At 43.7% G+C, this 24,791-nt stretch overlaps 2 protein-coding genes across 6 annotated transcripts in view; both read left to right on the plus strand.

Annotated features, from left to right (window-relative positions):
* HDAC10 (histone deacetylase 10) overlaps window positions 1-18,157 on the plus strand; it is a 38,214-nt gene extending 20,057 nt beyond the window's left edge. For 3 of the 4 annotated variants that reach the window (XM_037889008.2, XM_037889010.2, XM_043550547.1), the window contains 6 exons: window positions 672-757; window positions 1,371-1,424; window positions 7,746-7,830; window positions 8,421-8,606; window positions 11,773-11,932; window positions 13,335-18,157. In XM_037889008.2, coding sequence (XP_037744936.1) covers window positions 672-757; window positions 1,371-1,424; window positions 7,746-7,830; window positions 8,421-8,606; window positions 11,773-11,932; window positions 13,335-13,360 — 597 coding nt within the window. In that variant the 3' untranslated portion in view covers window positions 13,361-18,157. The remainder of the gene's footprint in view (window positions 1-671; window positions 758-1,370; window positions 1,425-7,745; window positions 7,831-8,420; window positions 8,607-11,772; window positions 11,933-13,334) is intronic. The other variant, XM_037889009.2, reaches the window with a different exon arrangement.
* A 3,688-nt stretch (window positions 18,158-21,845) lies between these two features.
* The window catches only part of TUBGCP6 (tubulin gamma complex associated protein 6), a 29,553-nt gene continuing 26,607 nt past the window's right edge, over window positions 21,846-24,791 (plus strand). Inside the window, exons 1-2 of one of the 2 annotated variants that reach the window (XM_037889012.2) lie at window positions 21,846-22,140; window positions 23,017-23,839. In XM_037889012.2, the coding sequence (XP_037744940.1) occupies window positions 23,093-23,839 (747 nt within the window). In that variant the 5' untranslated portion in view covers window positions 21,846-22,140; window positions 23,017-23,092. Of the gene's footprint in view, window positions 22,141-23,016; window positions 23,840-24,791 lie in introns of those variants that run through there. The other variant, XM_037889013.1, reaches the window with a different exon arrangement.

Raw genomic sequence — 24,791 nt, forward strand, 5'->3', positions numbered from 1 at the left:
CCCCATGCAGCTCTGGGAGAGGGAGCTGGATTGTACAACAGTCAAGAGAACTAATAACTAAATTGCAGTTGGAGAACCTTTACTGTTCAAAATCCAAAAAGTTCCCATTTTGACTTTCAGATTCTAGGCTGAGCTTCCCGTGCTGGGAGTTGGGAAATCCTTGTTTTACTCCATATTTATGTAGCATCTGAAGACATGACACAGACATTAGCTAATTTAATCTTTGCAGGGGGTAGGTATTGTTCAGATAGGGAGATGGGAAGGTGAAGGGACTTGGCCAAGATCACAATGACAGTGACAGTTAGAACTCGGCACAGCCTGATTCCCAGACCAGTGTTTGTTCCTCTTGAGCAGTGCCTACTTGTAAACTGAGCAGATTTATCTGTAAGTCATTGAGTGACAATAAACATGGAACCCCATGGTGACATTTTTACAGAGTCACTTTTCAGCATAGAACAACGCTTTTAAATAGGTTGCCAAACAGAGCAACTATGTAGCATAACAACCAAACACATCCTCTTTGCAGGTAGTGGGCCACGAGGACTTTTACCAATCTTGTTAGGCTACATCATTAATGTTCCTTTCACACAGCTGTAGCTTTGTTTGCATTTATATATAATGTATAGACAAAAACAGGTTCAATAAATCATAATACAAATTTTTATTTTTAGGTGTGCAATGGAATTGCAGAATCATCTCTGGCTTCTGTTTCTACAACCTTTGCACTAAAGCACTGCTTTGATTTTGGATTACAAAGGTGAGCTATGCTCATTGGACATGGCGCTCTCTTATAAAATTTGAAAATGTGATGCAAGTTTATAAACTACAATGGGCTGCCTTAAAAACATTTCATTTGCCTCTGTAATGAAACAACATCACCTCAATATGTGTAGCATTGCCTATACTAAATATAGGCAACCCTGTAAATGTGACCATAAAGCTATCTAGTTATCAAAGGCAAAACTCAACATTTTAAGAGTGATTGTTAAATAACAGTTTTTCTAACTCTGTTTTTTGATTGCCTAAGTCCCCATTATTTTTATCAGCCTGTTGTTTTATTTGTTTTTTTTTGTCCTGAACTGTCATGAACCCGTATGCTATCCCATTGTTTTTTATATTGCTAATAGGTCAAATTCAGAGAAGACCCCGGTTGTTTATTATTTTTTCTGGATTGAATTCTCTTCCACACACGTAAACCCCCTTAGCTAAATGGCCACGTTTTCAGATTTTCTCTTGTACTGATTACTTAATTGCACTGCATGTTTTTAAAAGTTAGAAACTTATAAATGTAAGTTGTGTGTGTTATACATACACACGCACACACGCACACACACACACACACAGACATAATTATTTTTTGTGTTCTGTAGAGTCCTCTGCATAGTTGTTGGAGATGTGGATCTTGAACTCGATTTAGATGATGGGTAAGACTTTCCATTCGTTTCAGGTGATTAAATCCCAGAGGATCATTTATAAATGATTCTAGGTGCACATATGTCTGAGGAAACTTGCATTAAATGACTACCCAAAAACATTAGTTGTTTAATGGAGTTGATACCTAATAAAGTTGGGGCAGAATTGTACTCAGTATGTTTAGGGATATTTTGGGATGGCCTCTAAAGACAGAAGGTTGCCTTATAAGGGTTGTCTCGGGTAGGTTTTGTTGTAGGTTTAAAGTATAATCCTTTTCGATATTATTGAAAATTGAGATTGAAATGACAGGCTATTTAAAAAAGGGATCTAAAAAGAGCAATATGTGATCAAATGTATTGCTGTTAATCACAGATGCTTTATTTAAGTCACTAAGAGCCAGCACAGGTGAATGTGATGGTGGGGAGAAGGCACAAAATATCTTTTGCCTTCACATTCATGTGCCCCTACAGAGGGGCCAGATACGTTCCCAGTCCTTGTCTGAGGTAATGCCAGCTCCAGGCTAGAACAACAGTGAAACCAGCCTCAACAAAGGGTCAGACCATGGTCATGCCCTCTTGAACAACCAATAGAACTGGCACCATGATTAGGAACTGTATGATGCATGCTGTAAAAGGGTTAGCGGGGGGTCACCTTGCCCATGCTCATCTAGAACCCTAGACTCAGTGGGACTCTATGTTGTTCTCTAGATCTGTATTAGGAGAGGAAGAAGCAGGACTGGGCAGATAGCAAGGAGAGGGCATGCATACATCATTTCCCACCCAACTCTGCAGTTTATCTACAAAATGGCTATATTATCTTTTCCATGGGGGTCTCTACATGGCTAGGACCCCTCTTTGAGGGGGTTCCCTAGCCAGCCATGGGGAATGGAAAGCTACCAGGGGCACAGAACGGCTGCAGAGACAAAAGACCTCCCTGCTGCTGGCCCCAGTCCACAACTGTTCCTCCAGGATCCATGTGGGTCACAGGGGACACAAGATTTCCTCCATCTGAGTCACCTCCAGTGGGTGTTACCATGGGGGCTGGAGGCTGTCTTGGCAATCCCAGCAGAGCAATGGCTCAGATTCTCGAAGGTATTTAGACTTCCACTGAAATCAATGGTTGAAATTTAGTTGATTTCAGTGGAAGCTAGGAACCTAAGTATCTTTGAGGATCTGGGCTAATATGACTACACATGCTCATCACAGAGCTGTGCCTTGAAGACACAGTCTATTCCAAAATGTATACAAAATACCATGTAGGACTTGAATTTGCTAAACGGTATCAAACTATCTCAGTATTAGAACCTAACATGGAAGGAAGTTTCTTGTTGTTTGTACAGATGTAGGCATATTGTGTGTATACAGCACATAGCACAATGGGGTCCTAATAAATAATAATGCTGTGTAGAGGTTTGTGGGGCAAGCCAATTGTGACATTAGACTCAAACTTTACATGATCTTGATGGTTCCCCTCGTCCACCCACTCCTGTAATAGATCCCTAACCTCTGGCTGAGTTACTGAAGTCCTCAAATCAGAGTTTAAAGACTTCAAGATTACAGAGAATTCACTATTTAAACCTGCAAGTGACCCGGGCCCCATGCTGCAGAGGAAGGCAAAAAACCCCCAGGGTCTCTGCCAATCTGACCTAGGGGAAAATTCCTTCCTGACCCCAAATATGGCGATCAATTAGTCGCTGAGCATATGGGTAAGACCCACCAGGCAGATCCCTGGGAAAAAATTCTCTGTAGTAGCTCAGAGCCCTCCCCATCTAGTGTCCTGTCTCTGGCCATTGGGGATTTTTGCTACTGGCGGTCACCAGTGGGCCACATGCCATCATAGGCAGTCCCATCATGTCATCCCTTCCATACATTTATCAAGCTCAGTCTTGAAGTCAGTTTGGTTTTTTACCCCACTGCTCCCCTTGGAAGACTGTTCCACAACTTCTCTCCTCTGATGGTTAGAAACCTTTGCCTAATTTTGAGCCTAAACTTATTGATGGTCAGTTTATATGCATTTGTTCTTATGTCCACATTGGGGCTTAACTTAAATAATTCTTCCCCCTCCCTGGTATTTATCCCTCTGATGTATTTATAGAGAGCAATCAAATCTCCCCTTAGCCTTCTTTTGGTTAGGCTAAACAAGCCACACTCTTTGAGTCTCCTCTTATAAGGTAGGTTTTCCATTCCTTGGATTATCCTAGTAGCCCTTCTCTGTACCTGTTTCAATTTGAATTCATCTTTCTTAAACCCTGGAGACCTGAATTGCACAAAGTATTCCAGATGAAGTCTCAACAGTGCCTTATACACCTCTACCCCGATATAACATGGTCCTCGGGAGACAAAAAAAAAATCTCACCGCGTTATAGGTGAAACTGCGTTATATTGAACTTGCTTTGGGCCCCCCTTTCCTTGTTCCCTGACCACCCCCACCCAACCCCCCTGCTCCCTGTCCCCTGACTGCTCCGACCCCTCTCCGTACCCCCCGCCCCATGACAGGCACTCACCGGCGGCAGCAGCAGGAAGCGGAGCAACACGGCCCCAGCCCGCTCCACTCCGCCACCTCCCAGCCACAGCGCTCCGCTTCCCGCCACCGGTGAGTACAGAGGGCGTCCTTTCCCTAACCTCCCCTCACTCACTGGTGGCGGGAAGCGTTGGGGAAAGGACGCCTCCTGTACTCACCTGCAGCAGGAAGTGGAGCACCACGGCTGGGAGCTGGTGGAGTAGAGCAGGCTGGGGCCGGGCTGCTCCACTTCCCACCGCTGGTGAGTGCGGGTGGGGGGGGGGAGGGTCCCTTCCCCCTCCCCCGAGCGACATGGCTGGGGACGGGGTGAGGGAAGTGGAGCGGGCTGCCCCCGGCTAATCCCCCAGGCCACTCTGGGACTGCGGGGCCCCCAAAAGTGCCCCCTTCAGCCCCTTCCTCCCAGACCCTGGGGGGTGGGGAGGAGCCCCTGACGCCCCAGCCCAGCCCCCTTAACATGCCGCTCAGAGCAGCGTGTCGGAGCTTTACCGTGTTGTATGCGAACCCCCGTTATATCGGGTCGCGTTATATCTGGGTAGAGGTGTATAATGATACTAACACTTCCCTGTTTCTACTGGAAATACCTCACCTGATGCATCCTAGGACTGCATTAGCCTTTTTCACAGCCACATCAAACTCATGGTTCATAGTCATCCTGTGATCAACCAATACATCCAGGTCTTTCTCCTCCTCTGTCACTTCCAACTGGTAAGTCCCCAGTTTATAGCAGAAATTCTTGTTAGTCCCTAAATACATGATCTTGCACTTTGCACTATTAAATTTTATCCTGTTTCTATTACTCCAGTTTACAAGGTCATCCATATCTTCTTTTAGGATATTCTGGTCCTCCTCCATATTGGCAATACCTCCCAACTTTGTGTCAGCCACAAATTTTATTAGCTCACACTCACTTTTTGTGCCAAGGTCAGTCATAAAAAGATTAAATAAGATTGGTCCCAAAACCAATCCCTGAGGAACTCCACTTGTAACCTCCCTCAAGCCTGACAGTTCACTTGTCAATATGAACTGTTGTAGTCCCACCCTTAAACCAGTTCCTTATCCACTTTTCAATGCTCATATGAATCCCCATCTTCTCCAATTTAACTAATTTCCCATGTGGAACTGTATCAAATGTCTTACTGAAATCCAGGTAGATTAGATCTACTGCATTTCCTTTGTCTAAAAAAATCAGTTATCTTTTCAAAGAAGGAGATCTGGTTGGTCTGGCACAATCCACCTTTTGTAAAACTATAATGTATTTTATCCCAGTTACCGTTCACCTCTGTCCTTAATTACTTTCTCTTTCAAAATTTGTTCCAAAGACCTTGCATACAACTAAGGTTAAACTAACAGGTCTGTAGTGTCCGGGATCACTTTTCCCCCCTTTCTTAAAAATAGGAACTATATTAGCAATTCTCTAGTCATAGGGTACAACCCCCGAGTTTACAGATTCATTAAAAATCCTTGTTATTGGACTTGCAATTTCATGTGCCAGCTCCTTTGATATTCTTGGATGGAGGTGATCCGTGCTCCCTGATTTAGTCCCATTAAGATGTATGAGTTTTGACTTCCACCTCAGATGCGGTAATTTCTACCTCCACATCCTCATTGCCATTAGCCACTCAGCCACTACCCCTAAGCTCTTCGTTACCCTTATTAAAAACTGAGGCAAACTATTTGTTTAGGTGTTGGGCTAGGCCTAGATAATATTTACTCTCCACCCCCATCCTCAGTGTTTAGCAGTCCCACTTCTACTTTCCTTCTTTTCTTCTTATTTATATGGCTATAGAACCTTTTACTGTTGATTTTAATTTCCTTTGCAAGATCCAATTCTGCTTGGCTTTTGGGAATTCTCACTTTATCCCTACACTTTCTTACCTCCAAGAGGCTAGCTTTCCTTGCTGATCCCTCCCCTCTTCCATTCCTTGTGGGCTTTTCCGCTTTCTCTTCATCACCTGTTTTGTGATGCTTGCTCATCCAGCTTGCTCTGCCACTCTTCCCTAGAAACATTTTCCCCTTACTAGGGATGCAGGCTTCAGATAGTTCCTGCAACTATGACTTAAAGTAATTCCAAGCCTCCTTCATCTTCAGATCCTTGAGTTCTTCAGTTCAGTCCATCTCCCTCACTAATTCCCTTAATTGTTTAAAGTTAGATCTTAAAATCAAGGGACCTTGTTGCAGATCTATTTTTGTTTATCCTTGCATTTAAACTGAACTAGCTCATGATCATTCAAACCAAGGCTGTCCTCTACAACCAGTTCTTCTATGAGGTCCTCACTACTCGCGAATACCAAATCTAAAATGGCATCACCTCTTGTTGCTTCAGCGACTAGCTGGAGAAGAAATCAGTCAGCTATCACATCCAGGAAAATCTGGGCCCTACTATTATTGGTAGCACTTGTCCTCCAATCTATATTTGGGAAGTTAAAAGTCTCCCATAATCGCACAATTTCCAGTACTATTTATTTCATTAAAAACATTAAAGAGGTTCATATCCATATCCAAATTGGATCCTGGTGGTCTGTAGCACACCCCAAGCACTATGTCAGGGGAACTTCTAGAAGCTTTCTTCCCCAAAGTGATTTTGGCACAGACAGACTCTTATCTTATCCATTCCATCACTTCTAATTTCTTTACGTCTATCTTATCATTAATATACAATGCTACTCTACCACCTTTGCCTTTTATTTGTCTTTCCTGAACAGCACATACTCTTCAATACCTGTACTCCAGTCCATGTCTACGATTCCACCCTGTTTCTGTTATCCCTATAATATCTGGTTTCACTTCCTGCACCAATAGTTCTAGTTCCTCCATTTTGTTACCCGGGATCCCCGCATTGGTGTACAAACGTCTTAATTGTTGCTGCTTGGCTTCCCCGACATTCCTTGCCCAATTTGGGTACAGTCATTCTACTGCCAGTATCACCACTATTCTTCCTCTTAATGTACATTGTTGTACCCACTGCTGTTCCTTTCTCCATTCCTGTATCCTTTCTTACTTGATTTTCCTCCCTCTCAATGTTAAAATCAAGTGTGGAAATTACATGAGCATCTCCCCTAAGTTCCTAGTTTAAAGCTCTTTTAATGAGTTGTGCCGACCTCCATCCTAGAAGTCTGTTTTCCTCCCTACTCAGGTGGAGTCCATCCCACAAGAACTGTCGTCTGTCCATGAATGCCTCCCAGTGGTCAACCATCCCAAAGCCCTCCTTATAGCACCACTTCCTGAGCCATCTGTTGATCATCAGAATCTTGTCTCACCTTCATTCTCCTCCTCTAGTAATAGGCAGAATCCCACTGAAGATCACCTGAGCCTCCATTTCCTTAAGCTTCTTCCCCAGCTTGGCATAGTCTCCCAATTTTGGTACTGTGAAAGTAGTTATTTCTTTATTGCATACTATGAAAATGTGCTTGCTAATCATATGTGGGGCTGGGGGGAAGAAGAGTCAAATGGACAATTCTTTATTGAAGGCCAACTTTACATATCAATATCCTATTTCTCCAGCTCCTCTTTCCACTAAAAGTGGCTTGACCATTATTTTCCCAAAAACTTTAATACAAAAAATTTACTTTGAGATTTCAGTTTTAACTGGTATTGACCTTTTTTAATCTTACTTTTCACAATTTAAACAAGGGACTACAATGATTCAGAAGTGTTTGCTGCTGAGATAAACTTGAGATCAGATTTATATAAGGGGCCACGAATATCGTCCAAAGAATAATTTTTAATATCCACTTTCACTAATTTCACTAGTATTATTTATTATCTCATTAGAAGTTGTTGATAAAATAGTGAAATGTATTTTTTATCTACAGAAAAATACTTTTGATGAACATTTGCCAGAAACAACAAACTGAAAAGACCAACTCCAAATATCATATTTCTCTGAACTGGAAAGAGGTACATTAAAAAATTCTGGAAACCAAATAAGATAAAGGACTTCTTCTTTTTTTTTTTTTAAATTAAGTTAGAATAGAATCAAGTATATTTACTAGTTCGTAAAACTGACAGTAGTGTCTAAGATTATCAATTTGATTCAAGTTTTTACTAATGAAATTGGGGGGGAAATTTCAAAGATACAAATGGGAGTTAGACATCTAACTGCCATTGGGCCTTTAAAAATCTCCCCTTTTTATTTTTTTTTCTCCATTTGTGTATAGTACATCTTAGGCACCAAAGTTGTGACAGCTTGAAGAAGGTTAAAATGGCCTCTGACACTAGTCCTGGAGGGGTGGAGTTGTAATGAAAGGGGAGATGAATAATGCATGATGCGTAATTAATACAAATAATGATTCATATGAAAATAGGAACACTACATGGGATCAGACAAGTATCCTGTTTCCAACAGTGATCTATTCTAGAAGTATTTTATAGTTGTTCTCCTTTATTTCTGTTTTGTTTATTTTTTAATAAAATCTCTGTTTTTTGGTACATACAGGGATTTTGGAGTTTCACATAAATGTTAAATTGTTTTCTGTTTCTTGTTAAAGGATGCTGAAAGAAACAATTTCTTTTGTGCTGTACTTGGATTCATTCTTCCTGTAGCGTATAGCTATCAACCTGACTTAATGTTAATAGTCATTGGACCAAACAGGAGCCTTGGTGTAAATGGGATTTCTCTGCTTACTTGTTTACTGCAAGGATTAGCTGAGTCTCGAATTCTTGTGGTAATTCAGGTAAGAAGTGGTGCTAATCTTGATTACTCTAAAATCCTTTTAGCTGAGAAAGAGAAACTATTCTATTTAAGCACCATTGTCTTGAGTAGAAGTAGCAGTAGGCTGTCAGCATCCTCATTTATCAGAGCCTCACCAGAATACACCGTGCTGGGTGATATTCAGTTTTATTTGGCTAATTCACTTTAAAACAACAAAAACAAAACACAGATTTTTTAAAAAGTATTGCTATGTAAAAGAAGCCTATATAATGGTAGGAGCGTGTGTCTGGCCTAGTCCAAGTCACTAACGGTCATATTTGTAAAGGTAGTTAGATGCCTAAAGATGCAGATAAGTGCCGACTGGAATTTTCAAAATCACCTGTGCATTGAAATCATTGGGGGTTAGGCACTAAGCTATTGTTGAAAATCTCGCTAGGCACCTGGTCTGTAAGTATCCAAACACCTTTACAAATGTGGCTCTTACTTTCTCTACTCCAGATGTGTAAAACTGGAATAATACTGCTTTACTTACCACAAAGGTGTTATGCACTTTAACACTTTTTAAGATAATTACATAGAAGGTGCTATTATAAATACAAAGTAATAGCAGAATTATGTAGCAGGAAAGAAGCAAAAAAGTGGAAAATGTAAGTTACCATGAATCCATTTACAGATTTACTGACAAGTACTTATGTGGGGTAAATGTACCATTTATTTATTGTTTTAATGTAATGAAATACATAAAATGGAATCTCTTTCCTGGAAACTGCCCCACTTAGGGACATGTTATTTCTCAAGATGTCAATTAAGTAATCTTACCATACTTTATTCTACATTTCTGTAGAATTTTCTTTGAATTTACTGTGCTATGATATTTAAATTTTGTGAACTAAATCTGTACTTTGTGTGATACAGCATGGCCAGAGAGCAGCAGGAGAGTGTAAGAAGGGAGCCTTATTCCCTGTAGAGGGAAGAAAGTTTGCTATAGATTAATTAAAGCACCTGAAGCCAGTCACCTGATTTAAAAAAAAAACAAAACCCTGCTTCAATCGGACAGGAGGAGGAGTTGGAGCAGAGTGGATTGGGATTGGAGCAGAGAGCAGTTTGGAGGGAAGCAGAGGAGAGTTTGGAGAAGTGCTGCAGTGGGCTAAGAAGACCAAGACCCTAGTAAAGGGACACGTGGTTTGTGCAGAGGGCGGGCAGGAAGCCCCACAAGCTGAAGGGCAGGAGAGGTGTCAAGGTTCCTCCCCCACTCTGAATTCTAGGGTACAGATGTGGGGACCTGCATGAAAAACCTCCTAAGCTTATCTTTACCAGCTTAGGTCAAAACTTCCCCAAGGTACAAAATATTCCACCCTTTGTCCTTGGATTGGCCGCTACCACCACCAAACAAATACTGGTTACTGGGGAAGAGCTGTTTGGACACGTCTTTCCCCCCAAAATACTTCCCAAAACCTTGCACCCCACTTTCTGGACAAGGTTTGGTAAAAAGCCTCACCAATTTGCCTAGGTGACTACAGACCCAGACCCTTGGATCCTAAGAACAATGAACAATCCTCCCAACACTTGCACCCCCCCTTTCCTGGGAAATGTTGGATAAAAAGCCTCACCAATTTGCATAGGTGACCACAGACCCAAACCCTTGGATCTGAGAACAATGAAAAAGCATTCAGTTTTCTTACAAGAAGACTTTTAATAAAAATAGAAGTAATTAGAAATAAGAAATCCCCCCTGTAAAATCAGGATGGTAGATACCTTACAGGGTAATTAGATTCAAAACATAGAGAACCCCTCTAGGCAAAACCTTAAGTTACAAAAAAGATACACAGACAGAAATAGTTATTCTGCTCAGCACAATTCTTTTCTCAGCCATTTAAAGAAATCATAATCTAACACGTACCTAGCTAGATTACTTACTAAAAGTTCTAAGACTCCATTCCTGGTCTATCTCCGGCAAAGACAGAATATAGACAGACACACAGACCCTTTGTTTCTCTCCCTCCTCCCAGCTTTTGAAAGTATCTTGTCTCCTCATTGGTCATTTTGGTCAGGTGCCAGCGAGGTTACCTTTAGCTTCTTAACCCTTTACAGGTGAGAGGAGCTTTCCCCTGGCCAGGAGGGATTTCAAAGGGGTTTACCCTTCCCTTTATTTTTATGACAAGAGGAAAGTAGTCCAGGGGAAGGAACCGCTAGTTCAAGTGGTTTACCGCTATCCCTAGGGCCCGTGGGCTGGGACCCGGAGTAGAAGGTGGGCCCGGGTCCCTCCCTCTCCACTCCCCTCCTCTAGGACACTAATGGGGCAGTTAATACCCCAGTTCAGGGGCAAGAAACGTTGCCCTGAACACCCACCCACCCACCCCCAAGAAAAAGCGGAAGACCCATCATTGTAGTGCCAGCAATTTCCCACAATTGATATACAGTATACTGAAATATTTGTGCACACTAACTAGGAGCATTCAGCTGGGAAGAATTATTGGGAGTCTGAAGGGTAGGCTGAGAGATGAAAGAGGAGCTTGGATGGACATCTGAGCCTCTAATGAATGACTGAAACAGATTTATATTAACACTTAGCGGGTAGTACCTATAATAAAAATGTGGAGATTTTATATAGTATGCTTGGCTTCTTAGAAGAACTAAAATCCACGTTATCCCTTTTCAATGAAATTCAATAACATTATTGAAGAATGAAAATAAGTGGCATGCTCTTCACCATTAGTCACAATGACCACAGAAAACGCTTTCAGTGACTTTACAACATTGATTTAAACTGTTAAAAGATTCTAGAAAATTTTTATAATGTCATTACTGGTCAAAGCAAAATAAATCACTGTTCATTAGTGATGGAAAATTCAGTGATCTATGAAGTAGATAAGACCTATTTTTCTCCATTTTCCCATCTTTAATTCTGTGCTGTTTCTTTTGTCTCATAAAAGAGTAACTGAGAGGTCATTTGTATTTGAGATAAATTAGTTTTATAGGAGTTCACAGTATGAATTCCTTCGTTATCTGCTTCAGCTCTTCCATTGGTAGTACTTTCAGACTTTGAAAACTGAAAGTTACTCCATTATTACTACTGATACTGCCAACTTCATTACAATAGGTTATAAAATATTGCATTCTCTTGCTGAAACAAATAAAAGTTTGCTTCACCACAATATATATAATATATATATATATTTTTTAAATAGGACACAGAAATAAAACTAGTGCAAAGTGTGGCCAAAGCCTTATCAGGTGTTCCTGCACCTGACTTTGGAGCCTATGCACCTGCTTCCCAAGAAAATGTACTTGAAATAAAACGATTAAGAAACCAACTTCAACAGGAATGGAAAATGCTTCGATGTTCAGGTAAGTAATCTGTTTGTAGTTCCGCTTCTTGGTACAGTTAGCATGTTTCTGAAAAGGCTATAAACTTACTAAGGGTTCAGTTGTGTACCATTAAAGTCAATGGGAGTTTTTCCATTGACTTGAACGGGAGCAGGATCGAGCCCTTAAATGCCTGGTGAGATCTGTCTTCCTGGGGTTCCCATCACTGAAGTAAGAAAGCGCTGAATTCAGTACCACTGTGGCTGCATAGAACATGGAATGCAGCCGCTTCAAGTACTTAACGTTAAGCACTCACATTGAAAAGTAGTTTTCGGATCAAAATATTGTATATTCAGTGAACAATTCAGAGACACACAGGCTCTGAATCTGTTAATCTTTTCAGAATGTGGCTCAGTCTTCTATCACTTATTCACTTGCTTACTATTCTCGCATGAGTAGTCCCACTGAACTTCATAGGGTCTACTCATGTACTCAGAGTTAAGCACATATATAAGTATTTGCAGAATCAGGGTCTGGGTTGGTACAGGACTCTGATTTTAGCAGGGAAATAGGCTTTCAAACTTCTGTATCCAGAAAGCTTCCTCTTAGCCAATACATGTATGTTAGGGATAGGGCACACCATAATAACATTGTGTTATATCCAGCAAGTGGGTGATTATGTTAACACTTTTGCTTATTTATGTCAAGACAGAGAGATCCCACAATTGTCTGCAGAGTAAAACGTAGCTTTTGGCAGTAGTGAATATAAAACCTGCCACAAGCAAGATACATGAATATTTGTCTTGGTACAAGCTTAGGAAGTGCCTTCCTACCTATTGGTACCTGGAATGTGGTAAACCAGAGATAAGGAAAGGTACAGAACAACAAGTTAAGAAACTGGTATGAACTGGTGGGTTGGATCTTAGGTAACATATAAAGTGCTTTAACTTGTAAAAAGCCATGACATAAAGGTAGTTTTGGGGAAATATCTTTTGAAGTGCACTTACTGGGTAAGGTGAATATGCTGTGAGATAAAAATGGCTTCCTGAAATGTCTTTTGCATATTATACAATCTCTTGCTTTAGGCAGTAAACTGACTGAGCTTGGTTATTTGGTCTCTTGAATATTTTTAATATGGAACCCAACTGTAGTCAATCAATTGGCTATATACTTTAAACACTCTCGACTATATAACTTTTTGTTTTGGAAGGGAGGGGAAAGGGAACAAGTTTAGATAAACAAAATTAAAAATGGGGATACAAACGCCCTCCACCCCCGCCACACACATACACTCAAAAAAAAAAACAAAACCCTGCAGCTGTTCGTGGAAGTAGGTTGAGATCATCTTACCAGTTCCTATAGACGGTAAAAATGTAATCTGGATTTTTGGGATTCTGCTGTGTAGCTTGACTAATAATTGCACTTTTATTTTTTCTCTTTGTAGTAAGGGACTGGATTTCTGGAAGCTGAGGTCACTTGACTACCTTTGGGCTCCATCATTTAACACATTTCATCATGACCGAAGGAAAAAGTGTGTTGTCACTTTTGGTTGTTTTCTTTTAAATCAATGAACAAAGATTATCAAGATATGGCCACAGCAAGAGCCATTCACAATTGTTTTACGACTATTACATATTTTTGTTCAAAAGAGCCACATTTTCAGCTAAGAGCTCTTGCTGTGTGTCCGCAAAAGCGTTCATGTATCAAGTTGTGCATGCAAAACTTGCATTTGCTTGTAACTGCCTGCCAAATTATGGACCCAGTCCTGCAAACATGTATAAGTGTATCTTTTCATGCATAGAATCATAGATGTGTAGAAGTGGAAGGGACCTTGAGAGGTCATCTAGTCCAGTCTCCTGCACTCAAGGCAGGACTAAGTATTATCTAGACAAGGGGTAGTCATAGGTGGACCATGGGCCAAATCTGGATTGCCAGATGCTTTTGAGCATACCCCGAAATCTTTTTATGTACGTATTAATTATTATTATTATTACTATTTTATTTTCTCTGGAGTCTGGACCCTGATTATATCTTGACCAAGAAATTTGGACCTTGACAAAAAATAATTGACTACTCCAATCTAGACCATCCCTGACAGGTCTAACCTGCTCTTAAAAACCTCCAGTGAGAGAGATTCCACATGAATGGTCCTATGTAACTCAATGAGACTGCTCATAAGTGTTTGCAGGATTGGGCCTATGTGATTTATGAGTGCAAAGATGGGTTTTGCACATGCAGTAAGCTGAGTGTATATGAATTGTGAAGCTGACTGGAAACTTGGGCCCAAGAGAAGAGCAGGGAGAAAATGAGTGGTCATAATACAGTAATTGAGGAGTTTTCTGAATTACTCGAAAGTATGAACAAATACTCTACACTGCCTTCCAGCAACATGCATCAAACACATTTAATTCTGAATTAAACTTAATTGACAGTCCTCCAGCCTCCTTTTATCATCCACTAATCTCCTATTGCAAGCTTCCATCTTACTTTCCATGGACTAGATGCTGGTACCCAGGTTGAATTGCAAAATAATTTCACTTAGGTCAATGGGACTACTCATGGAGTAAGGTTATCGTAACCTGACCATATGTTAGTAGTCGCCATTCCCTACAACTCCCCCCACACAAACATAGCCACACTTTCTCTCGTTTCTTAATTTTTTTTGATCAACAGTTATCTGTCTAGCTATTTCCAGGAAAGAATTTTAAAAGAAAAACACTTGGGGGCATATTATATTTTGAAAATATGCATCTGATGTTAATGTTTAATATCCTGGCATATACAGCATTCTTTTAATCTTTATATTACTTTATTCAATTTATTCAGGCAAGGAGCCAGAAACTCCTGAGTTATCTTCCCTTTGTTAGTGGCTTCTTCTGTGGCTTTTGATAGTCCTCTGGCCAGTCTCTGCCTCAGTTTCTCCAGCTGTAAAATGTAATAGTCCTCCCCTCCCAGGATTAAATAGTTCATTTCTGTGAAGTGCTTTGTAGCTGAAAAGCACAATATAAGCACTAAGCAGTATTATTAAATGGAGCGGTTTGAATAGCTAACACTGAAGTAGGCTCTATTTTGTTTCTTTTGGGATATTTACATAGGTGGTAGCAAGGTGAGCTGATAAGTGTTTTGATTTGTTGATGTACTTCATTTTGTATGACAGATTTCTATAGTAGGAGGGATGAGCTGGAGTGCCAATGAGAAGCGCAGTCAGGAAAGTAACAAATACTTTCCTCATGGATTGTATTTTCTAAATGGACAACTAACCTGATTCTCAATTCCTGGGGGACAATCTCCACTCATTGACCTATTTTTGCTTTCCACAACCAAATCTCTGCACAACTTTTCATGAGTGATGCACCCGAGTATTCGGACTCTAGATTTTAACAATACAGTTGAGATGATATTCACCTAAATCTGGGTTATTGCTGATCATGTACTCTATGTATCATATGACTTTTAAAAAAAAACCCTAATTTTGTATTTGTGGATAATCTAAGCACTATACCCAGATGTACAGACACTCTTCTCCCAACCTATGTGTTATATAACTTTTTTTAACATTAGCTTTAATAAAAATTGTCAATCTATTGGTGCTGTTAAGGCCCAGCAAGGATTGATTAGGCATAGAGACTGGACTGAACCTACACTGCAGTTCATGCAGATGCACCTGTGCTAGGTGCAATCTAACTAGCTTGCTAAAATGAGCAGTGAGGACACACCAATGCAAGTTTCAGGCGGTCTACCAATGCAAGTACATACCCAGTGGGGCCAGGTGGGCTTGTACAGCCTGCACTGAAGCCCATGCCACCATGTCCTCACTGCTATTTTAGCTATATTACAGCTAGTGCTGGTACATCTACATGAGCTGCAAATTACACCCCTGGATATCAATGTAGATGTAGCCTTAGAAGCAGTCCGTCCAGGTCAGGCTTGAAGCACTGCTCTGCAAGTGTTGTACATGTTCCGTGGACTTTTCAGGCCAGCCTCTTTCATGAGCCGAAAGTTCCCCATACAACAAAGTTTAAAAATAAAAAAAAATAATAAAAAAAAAAGGCAGGGAGTGTTGCAGTGCTAGAGTAATATGCCCTCCCTAATGAAACTAAAATTAATGTATAGATTCTGAAGCCAGAAGGGACCACTGAGATTATGTAGTTTGACCCCAGCACACACACATAACAAGGCCACAAAATAATCCCTGTTTTGAACTAAAGTGTATTTTTTAGAAAAACATCCAATCTTGATTTTATGATTTCCAATGATGGAGAATCCACTACAATCTTTGGTAAATTGTTCCAATTATTAATTACCCTCACTATTAAAAATTTATATTTTATTTCTAGTGAAGGCCTAGGGCACTGGGATTAATAGCTTTGTTGCTTCTGAACACTCCAGGAATGTTTTGGCAGAATACACCTGCTGTGTTGTTAAATGTGGCTACCAACCTTGCATTCCACTGTTTTTTCAATGGAATGTTAATGGGCAAACCCCTGCATAGCAGGGAACAATCATCTACAACAGTAGTGCTTCTTGATCAGCGTTGGTGGGGAATTAGTCCCAGATACAGCGTTGCTTTTAATCCATGTTCTGCTAGGGATGTCATTTACCCTATGAATTCTCTTGGTATACCCAGCAACTTTCTACATGAATTCTGTAAATTCTTTGTAGCTAGCTCATATTGAAACATGCATAATTTTAAAAGTACTTTATTCACAGGGACTTTATGTTCTTCACTCTCCCAACTAATACTGGAAATTAGTAGGGTCTGTAAATGTTAAATGCAAGATGTAATTAAAAGAAGAAATATCATATTTAAAAATAGAGCACTTTAACTACTAACATCAATTTTAAATGTTCCAAGCAATGGAGAGATTGTATATTTCCTGTATATAGGAATATTAATATTTTATTATGATAAAGCAAGATGAACAAGGTGAACATTTGAAAATGAATAAGAATAGCCTACTTGTTTATCTGGTGACATAGTTCAGTTCTCAGCTTCAAAAGTAATGCTTCTAGCACAATGAGATCAGAGTATTAATTCCAGGTTCTAATACAAAACAGTGTCTTTTTACTTATCTCTACCAAGTCCATTCCTGTCACTTTGATTGAAATAAATGGTAAATATCTTTATACATGATCTTCATCCTTAAAACACATATACTTACATGCTTAACTTGCTCAAGTCAAAGGTAAAGTTATCCAAAGCACCTAAGATGAGCCACAGAAGGAGGAGCCTAGCCAGCCATGGGAGCCCCAGCAAGTTTGGTCCCTGCTAAGGAGAAGAGTCCCCAGAGATCCAGCTCTAGCTGTGTGTTATAGAAGTTTTTTGCCAAATTTTCAGCAGATTTAAGAAAACTGTTTGGTCCAGTGCCTCAGCCTTTACTGAAAATTTCTGACTAGCTCTACTCATAAGTTACTTAGGCTCCTACATCCTATTTAAAGTCAGTGAGACCGAGGCTTCTAAGTGACTTTAGATGCTTTTGAAAATTTTAGCTAAAGTGACTACTTGCACGCTTAAAATTTAAGCATATGCATGTGTTTGCAAGATTGGGGCCCATATGGGAATATATCACGTAACAGTACTTATGTCCTAAACAGTCTGAATATCACAACTTTAAATTGCAGTAGTATTCTATTAAGATAGGTCTTCTATGGCTATTCCTATTTTAGATTTTCTAGCTCATACTGACTTTTGACTTGAGGTGGGCAGGAAAAGGTTTTCCCGTTCTGCAAGAATTTTTGAGATTTTGAAAACTTTTACTGTCCCAAATTGGGATGAAATGTCAACACCTCAAATTCTCATGAACCAAAACATTCAAATCAGGTGAAAAATTTCTTTTAAATTGGAAAACTGAATTTTTTGTGTCGGGGACATTTTGACAATTTCAGAACTAATTTTACCAACAGTAAAAAATTTTGAATTTGTCTAAACCAACCCTTTCCTGCAAAATGTTTGTTTCAAATGATCAGCATTTTCTGATGGAAAAAACATTTTGTTGAAAAATTCCCAACAAGGTCTACTTTTGACCTGCCTTCATTAAATTGTAATATTCTGTAGCCGATGCTTGAATGACACCAAGATTGTAGTATTTTTAATATAAATTATTAGGTTCTTGAGCTCTTGATCAAATTAAATGGAAGATTTTCCAGTATATTTTTTCAGTAGGATTACTTTGCAGGTAATGTCAGAAGATTGTTTCTAAGGTTGATATGTATTAGAAAGCCAACTATTATAATATACAATAAAATGATGGCATTCTTTGCTATAAATTTGTCTACACAAAAATATATTGGAAGAGTAAATGCTAAAAAGTGTGATGCAACAATAGCAATCAGCCTAAAAATAAACCACCAACCTTAGTTTGAAAGGAAAATCCAATTTGGGGTATTGGTTTCAAATTATCAGTAAGGTGATAATGACACACAAAAAAAAATGAATTTCTGATGGGGAAGCAAAGGGAAACTGCAAGAGTGGTCACGCGCCCCTCTTCAGCAGCCTGGGCGCATCGTTTCAGGCACCCAGAACAGCCGGCAGAGAGGTAAATCACTGTGGGGGGAGGGGAAGCTGAGGATGCCCCAGCTGGTGGCTCCTACCTTGTACTGGGCTTAGCTGCTATTCCCAGCTGGGCTGGGGAGGACAAGACTTCCTCTTCCCCTGCAAGGAGTGATGGGGTTTGTGTAAGACCCACCCCCAGAAACCTCCCCTGGCTGCAGGAAGCTCTTCCCCCTTCCTGCCCCCATCACTCCTCAGCCATGGGAGGAGAGGTCACTGAGGATGGGGAGCTGCTCCCCCATCCACCCAACCCCTGTGTATCTGGACCCCCCATACCCAGACTCCCCTGCTGAACCTCACCTCCCCCAGAACTCCCCGCCTTCAACTCCCACCCTGCCATGCCTCACCCCCTGCAGCCGGAGCCCCTCCGCACCCAGACACTTCCCACCGAGCCACAACCCCCTACACCCAGACCCCTATGTGCTGAGCCCCATCCCCTGATGAGCCCCGGACCCCCTTCACCTGGACCCCCCCCACCGCACCCCATTGCTCCTGCACCCAGAACCCCACAACAAGCCCCTGTGCATTCAGCTCCTTCCTGCACCTGGGTCCCCCACTGAGCCATAGAGTAGCCAACTGTCTGTTTGCCCAAACCCAAACACCCTTACCCTGCCCCTGGCACACCCCTTCCCTGAGGCCATGGCCCTGCCCTGCTCCTTCTCCAAGGCCCTGCCACCCACTCACTCCATCACGTCACTCGCTCTCTGCCACCCTCGCTCACTTTTAGGCAGGGGGTTGGGTGCGGGAGGGGGTGCAGGCTCTGGCCTAGGGCCGAGGGGTCCGGAGTGCAGGAGGGGGCTCCAGGCTGAGCCTGGGGCAGAGCGTTGGGATGCAGGAGGCGGTGCGGGATCTGGGAGGGAGTTTGGATGCAGGAGGGGGCTCGGGGCTGGGGCAGGGGGTTGGGGTACAGGAGGGGGTGAGGGCTCTGTTTGGGCAACACTTACCTCAGGTGGCTCCCGGAAGTGACCAGCACGTCCGGCTCCTAAACTCAGAGGTAGCCAGGGAGCTCTGTGCGCTGCCCCTGCCTGCAGGCACCATCCCCGCAGCCCCCATTGGCTGCAGTTCCTGGCCAATGGGAGCTGCACAGTTGGTGCTCAGGGCAGAGCCTCTGTGCCTAGGAACCAGAGGAATATGCTGGTTGCTTCCGGGACTGCGTGAAGCCAGGGTAGTTAGGGAGCCTGCGTTAGTCCCCCTGTGCTGAGGACCGGACTTTTAGCGGCCTATTAAAATCTCCTGGATTGGTTTCAGTAGCCAACAGGAGATCGATTCTGATTCCGGGAGACTCCTGGCCAATCTGGAAGAGTTGGCAACCCTACTGAGCCACCTGCATCCAGATTGCCCCATACAGAACCCTCTCCCCCACACTTGGATGCCCCCACACTTGGATCCTGCTGGGCTGAGCCTGTCTACCCACACCTGGTGCAGAGGGGCAGGACCCTGGGGTGTTTCTGGGGCAGGCCTGGCCCTTGCACTGTTTCAGGGTTGGGTGTAGTCTCTGTGCCTGTGGGGGGTCCTGCAGGGTGATCTCCCATCTCCGTGCAGCCAGTGGCCTGTGCTCCCCACTGCCATGCTAGAGTAGGGTTGCCTGGTGTACGGTTTTCAACCGGAAAGTCTGGCTGAATGTCCAGTTAGCACTGCTGACCGGACACTAAGTCTGGTTATCTGCAGTAACTGGCATCTGGGGGCGAGTAACATGGGGCGAGGATGCGGGGGAAGAGCAGCAGCTGCTAGAGCCTGAAGGAGCACCAAGGAATGGCTCCCTCCCGAGGAGAGAGGTACCGGTGGGTCCCGCTCCTCAGTGATGAGCTGCCGAAATCTTAACAACCGGTTCCCTCCTCACCCCACGAGGGTGTTGTGGCCCGCCCCCACACCCCAAGACCCCTGTGCCCTGACTGCCCCCAGAGCGGGGCAGGAGGGTCTCATGGGCCACCGTAGTGGGTGCCCACCCCACCCCTAAGAGCCAGAGGGACCTGCCGGGGGGTGAGGTGGGGAGTCCCGGTGGTGCTTACCTGGGGCGACACCCAGGAAGCATCCAGCAGGTCCCTCTGGCTCCTAGGGGCAGGGTAGCGTAGCTAGTGGGGGAGCAGGGGAAGCGACCGCTCCCCACACTGATCACGTCAAAAGTGGCAACTTAGGCACCGACTCCGTGGGTGCTCCGGGGCTGGAGTGCACCCACGGGGAAAATTTGGTGGGTGCAGCGCACCCACCGGCAGCTCCCTGCCCCGTGCCGGCCCCAGCTCACCTCCACTTCGCCTTCACCTCCACCTCCTCGCCTGAACGTGCCACCCCGCTCTGCTTCGCCGCCCCTCCTCTCCCCGCTTCCCACGAATCAGCTGTTCGCACGGGAAACCTGAGGGCTGAGAAACAGGCGACAACTTCGCGCTCAGGCCCAGGAAGGTGGAGGCGAGCTGGGGCGGGGAGTGGTTCCCCTGTGCGCTCCCCCAGGTTACCTGCCGTGGCGCGGGTGGCCCTCCTCGCGCCCCCCCCGCCCCAGCTCATCTCCACTCCGCCTCCGCGGGCCTGAGCACAACTTGCTTCTCAGCCCCCCCAGCGCAAACAGCTGATTCGCGGGAAACCGGGGGCGGAGAAGCAGAGCGGGACAGCGCGTTCAAGGGAGCAGGCAGAGAGGAGGTGAGGTGATCTGGGGCCGGGCGGGGAGCTGCAGGTGGGTGCTCTGCACCCACCAAATTTTCCCCATGGGTGCTCCAGCCCCGGAGCACCCACGGAGTCGGCGCCAAAGGTGCCACTTTTGGCCGGTTGTTAAATTTAGAAGCCTCTTTAGAACCGGTTGTCCCACATTGGTTGTCCCATGACCAGTTCTAAAAGGGCTTCTAAATTTAACAACCGGTTCCAGCAAACCGGTGCGAACCGGCTCCAGCTCACCACTGCCTCTCCTCCACCCTGCCCCACTCACCCCTCTGCCCCCGGACCATGCCTGCCCCCACCCCCGTCCTGCCCCAGTCTCCCATCCAGTCCTGCAGCCCCGGGTCAACAGGCAGTGGGAGGGAGTTGGGGAGAGGAAGGGGGGGGCCTCGAGAGAAAGAGGCGGAGCAAGGGGACAGCCTGGTGCTCAGTATCTGGTTTTCACACTCTGATGCCGGCCTCCCTGTGCTAGAGCCTCCACATTTATTTATTGACAAATAACATTTGCAGAACCCTGCAGAATTTTAAAATAGCGTGGGCAGAAATTTTCTTTTGTCTGGTGCAGAATTCCCCCCGGAGGGAGCAAACACCAGCTTGATCTGGAACGGCCCTGTCAATGCAAAAACCACCCCGCCTTTCGCAGCGACCTTCAATACGCCCCACAATTACCAGCAACCAGAAACCGCCCAACCCCAATAGGCGGCTTTACGAGCCCCTTCCCGCGCTGCCCCTTAACCCCTTCTCTCCCTCCCAGTGCACCCGCTGGCGAGCCCCGCCCCCTCTGCCGTCCCCTCCCCCTCCTGTGAGCCCCGCCCCGCAGCAGCCCCAGGCCCCTCTCCCGGTTCCTACGCCAGGAGCCGCGTCCCCCGCCCCTGCTTCCCCCGCCCCTGGCTGCCGGGCCCCGTCGCTCTCCCGTGACGTCCCAATGGCGGCGCCCGCCGCCGAGCTCTTGCTGGGCGCCGGAGCGCGGGGCCGCTGGCTGCTCTCGGGCCGGAGCGGCCAGTGGGCCCGCGGGAGCGCGCAGCCCTGAGAGGCGCCTGGGGCTGCTCAGCGCGGGGTAGGGGCAGGGGGATCTGCCCCTGGGCATTGGGATGGGCGGCCCCAGGCCTGGCGGGAGGGGGCTGGGGGCTGTCCCGACTCTTGGGGCTGGTGTGGGGGGACTGGGGGCTGCCGGCTGCCTCGGGTATTGTGGAGGGGCTGGGGGGGGGGGTCACCCCAGTCAGCGGGCCAGTACGGGCGTGCTCGGCTGGGTTACAGTCACTATATGTTTGAAGGGGACGCGGACTGGTGCAGATCTTTTGGTGGGAGCGATGGGGACAAGGTGGACTAGGCACTGCTGTTTTTACCTTTGTGTGCCCCTGGGGACAGGGTGGACTAGGCACTGCCCCTGCTTTTAGCAGCTCTTGACTACTTGCCCTGTCTACACTAGCACTCAAACTGTTACTATCGCCAGAATAATTTTGATCTCACACTCTTTTTACACTGTATTGTTTGAACTCCTAGTATAAATATAGCTGAGATTGCAGCAGAAAGTTATTTTTGTTAATCAAGTTGTTAGTGGGAAATATCCTGAAAAGAGTTAGTATTGACAAGACACTTGGATGTGTTAGTGCTTGACAGTGAAACACTCCTCTACCATGGTAACCTGTGTTCATTCAAGTACCAGGTAATCTGTGTTCGTTCATGTACCATGGCAGGCTTTTTATCTATGGTGTAACCTGTCCTCTTTATATAAAAAAAAAAGTGTGAGATCAAGTGTGTGTGTGTGTATATGAAACAGAGGTTATGATGTAGCGGTTTGGCTTTATCAGTAACACTGCACATATTGGGCTAACTCTATTTTAAATTTAAGTACATTAACACATACTTCCAAAGGTTCTACATGTGTAATTAGTCACTAATGTCTCTTTTTTTTTTTTTTTGTATTTTTCAGGTCTTGAAATGGAATCAAAGACCAAACATACAGTTATATTTGCAATGAATTAACTTTACCACTTATTTGTGTTGAAATGGAGAGCATTACACAGTTGTTTAGTGACTTGTGTGAAGCGCACATGACAGGTTTGTCATGGAAGGTCCATCTGGGCAGACAGAAGATCAGCAAGAAAAGGGCTAAGCAAAATCTAAAAAGGATTGCGTATAATGCCCTGTTCATGAATCTTTTTCAGGAGGAGGCCCGTAAAGTGCAGTCAAACATTTCCAGACTTCCAGTGAAAAACAAAATTTTAATGCTGTCCTTCAACTTGAGAGTTGGCGGAATGGGCGCTCAAGCAGATAGGCTGGAGAAACTCGTGGAGGAACTGGAAACATCTGATTGCTTACCATTTATGGAAATTAATTCTATTCTGGATCTTCTAGTACAGCTTGTAGGAACTGGTCCTCCTCAGCTTCTACCACAAAAGAAGGACTATTTTCTGAACAACAAGTATGTTGGGAGAAATGTTAAATATCAGGGTTATGATTATTATGATGTGAGTGTATTTGAAGCTGATATACAGACTTTAATTACAAATGAAGAGTATCAGTTTAATGACACAATTCAAAAGACAGTTCAGATAATGGAGGCTGCACCCGGCACTGGACTTCCTGCCATCGGATTATTTTCACAGAACTACCCTGTTGGTGACAAGTTTGAGAAGGAAACACGTGTCTCACTCTTTGGTGCTCTTGTCCATAGCCGTACATATGACATGGACATCAGGTTGGATCTGCCACCAGTACCTGACAATGCAGATTTGTCTGGACTTGCGATTAAAGTATGGTGTCAATTTATTTTCACTATACTTATTATTTTACTTCAGAGTATATACATACTTCCAATATGCCTTTTTGAAACTTTTTTTTAATAAACAGCCATTTCTTGTAGTAGTATCAGCATTACAAAGGTGTGGATTTAAAACATTTGCTTACATCATTCCCTGCTCATAATATTTAATTTGCGTGTGAGCATCCCTCTTTACATATCTGTTCTAGTATCCAGTTGACCAGGTTGCAGGCTTTTTTAATTGGAGCCCTTCTTGAGATGGTTTTATGTAGCTCCCCACTACATGCAACCTTTCACTAAGCAAAGTTTCCACTATCTCTTTTTTGGTATCATTTTTCTCTTTCGTCCTGTATTGTTATATAGCACTGATAAGCACTGCAGAAGAAGCTAGATTAACAGATTTGATTTTTTTTTCTTTCTGTCGATGGGTATCTTTTGCTTTTTCTGTTTTTAATCTTTCTTTTTTCTTATTTTATTGTTGCCCCGGTAATTCTCCCATTTAATAGAGAAGGCTACATGCTACTTAGGGTGAAGTTGGTCCAGTAGCACAGGGGTAGCCAACCTATGGCATGCGTGCCAAAGGCGTCACACAAGCTAATTTTCAGTGGCATTCCGGGGGGCTCTGCATTTTAATTTAATTTTAAATGAAGCTTCTTAAACATTTTAAAAACCTTATTTACTTTACGTACAACAATAGTTTAGTTATATATTAAAGACTTCTAGACAGAGACATTCTAAAAACGTTAAAATATATTACTGGCACGCGAAACCTTAAATTAGAGTGAATAAATGAAGACTCAGCACACCACTTCTGAAAGGTTGCTGACCCCTGCAGTAGCAGTTTCTTTTGCCTTGGATGTGTATGCTTTTGCTACTGAGCTGAGTTTGGTGGGAGCAGAGGCATGGGCTAGCACAGTGGAGGGCAACCTGCAGCCCATCAGGGA

The sequence above is a fragment of the Chelonia mydas genome, chromosome 1 (genome assembly GCF_015237465.2).
Source record: "Chelonia mydas isolate rCheMyd1 chromosome 1, rCheMyd1.pri.v2, whole genome shotgun sequence".
NCBI lineage: Eukaryota > Metazoa > Chordata > Testudines > Cheloniidae > Chelonia > Chelonia mydas.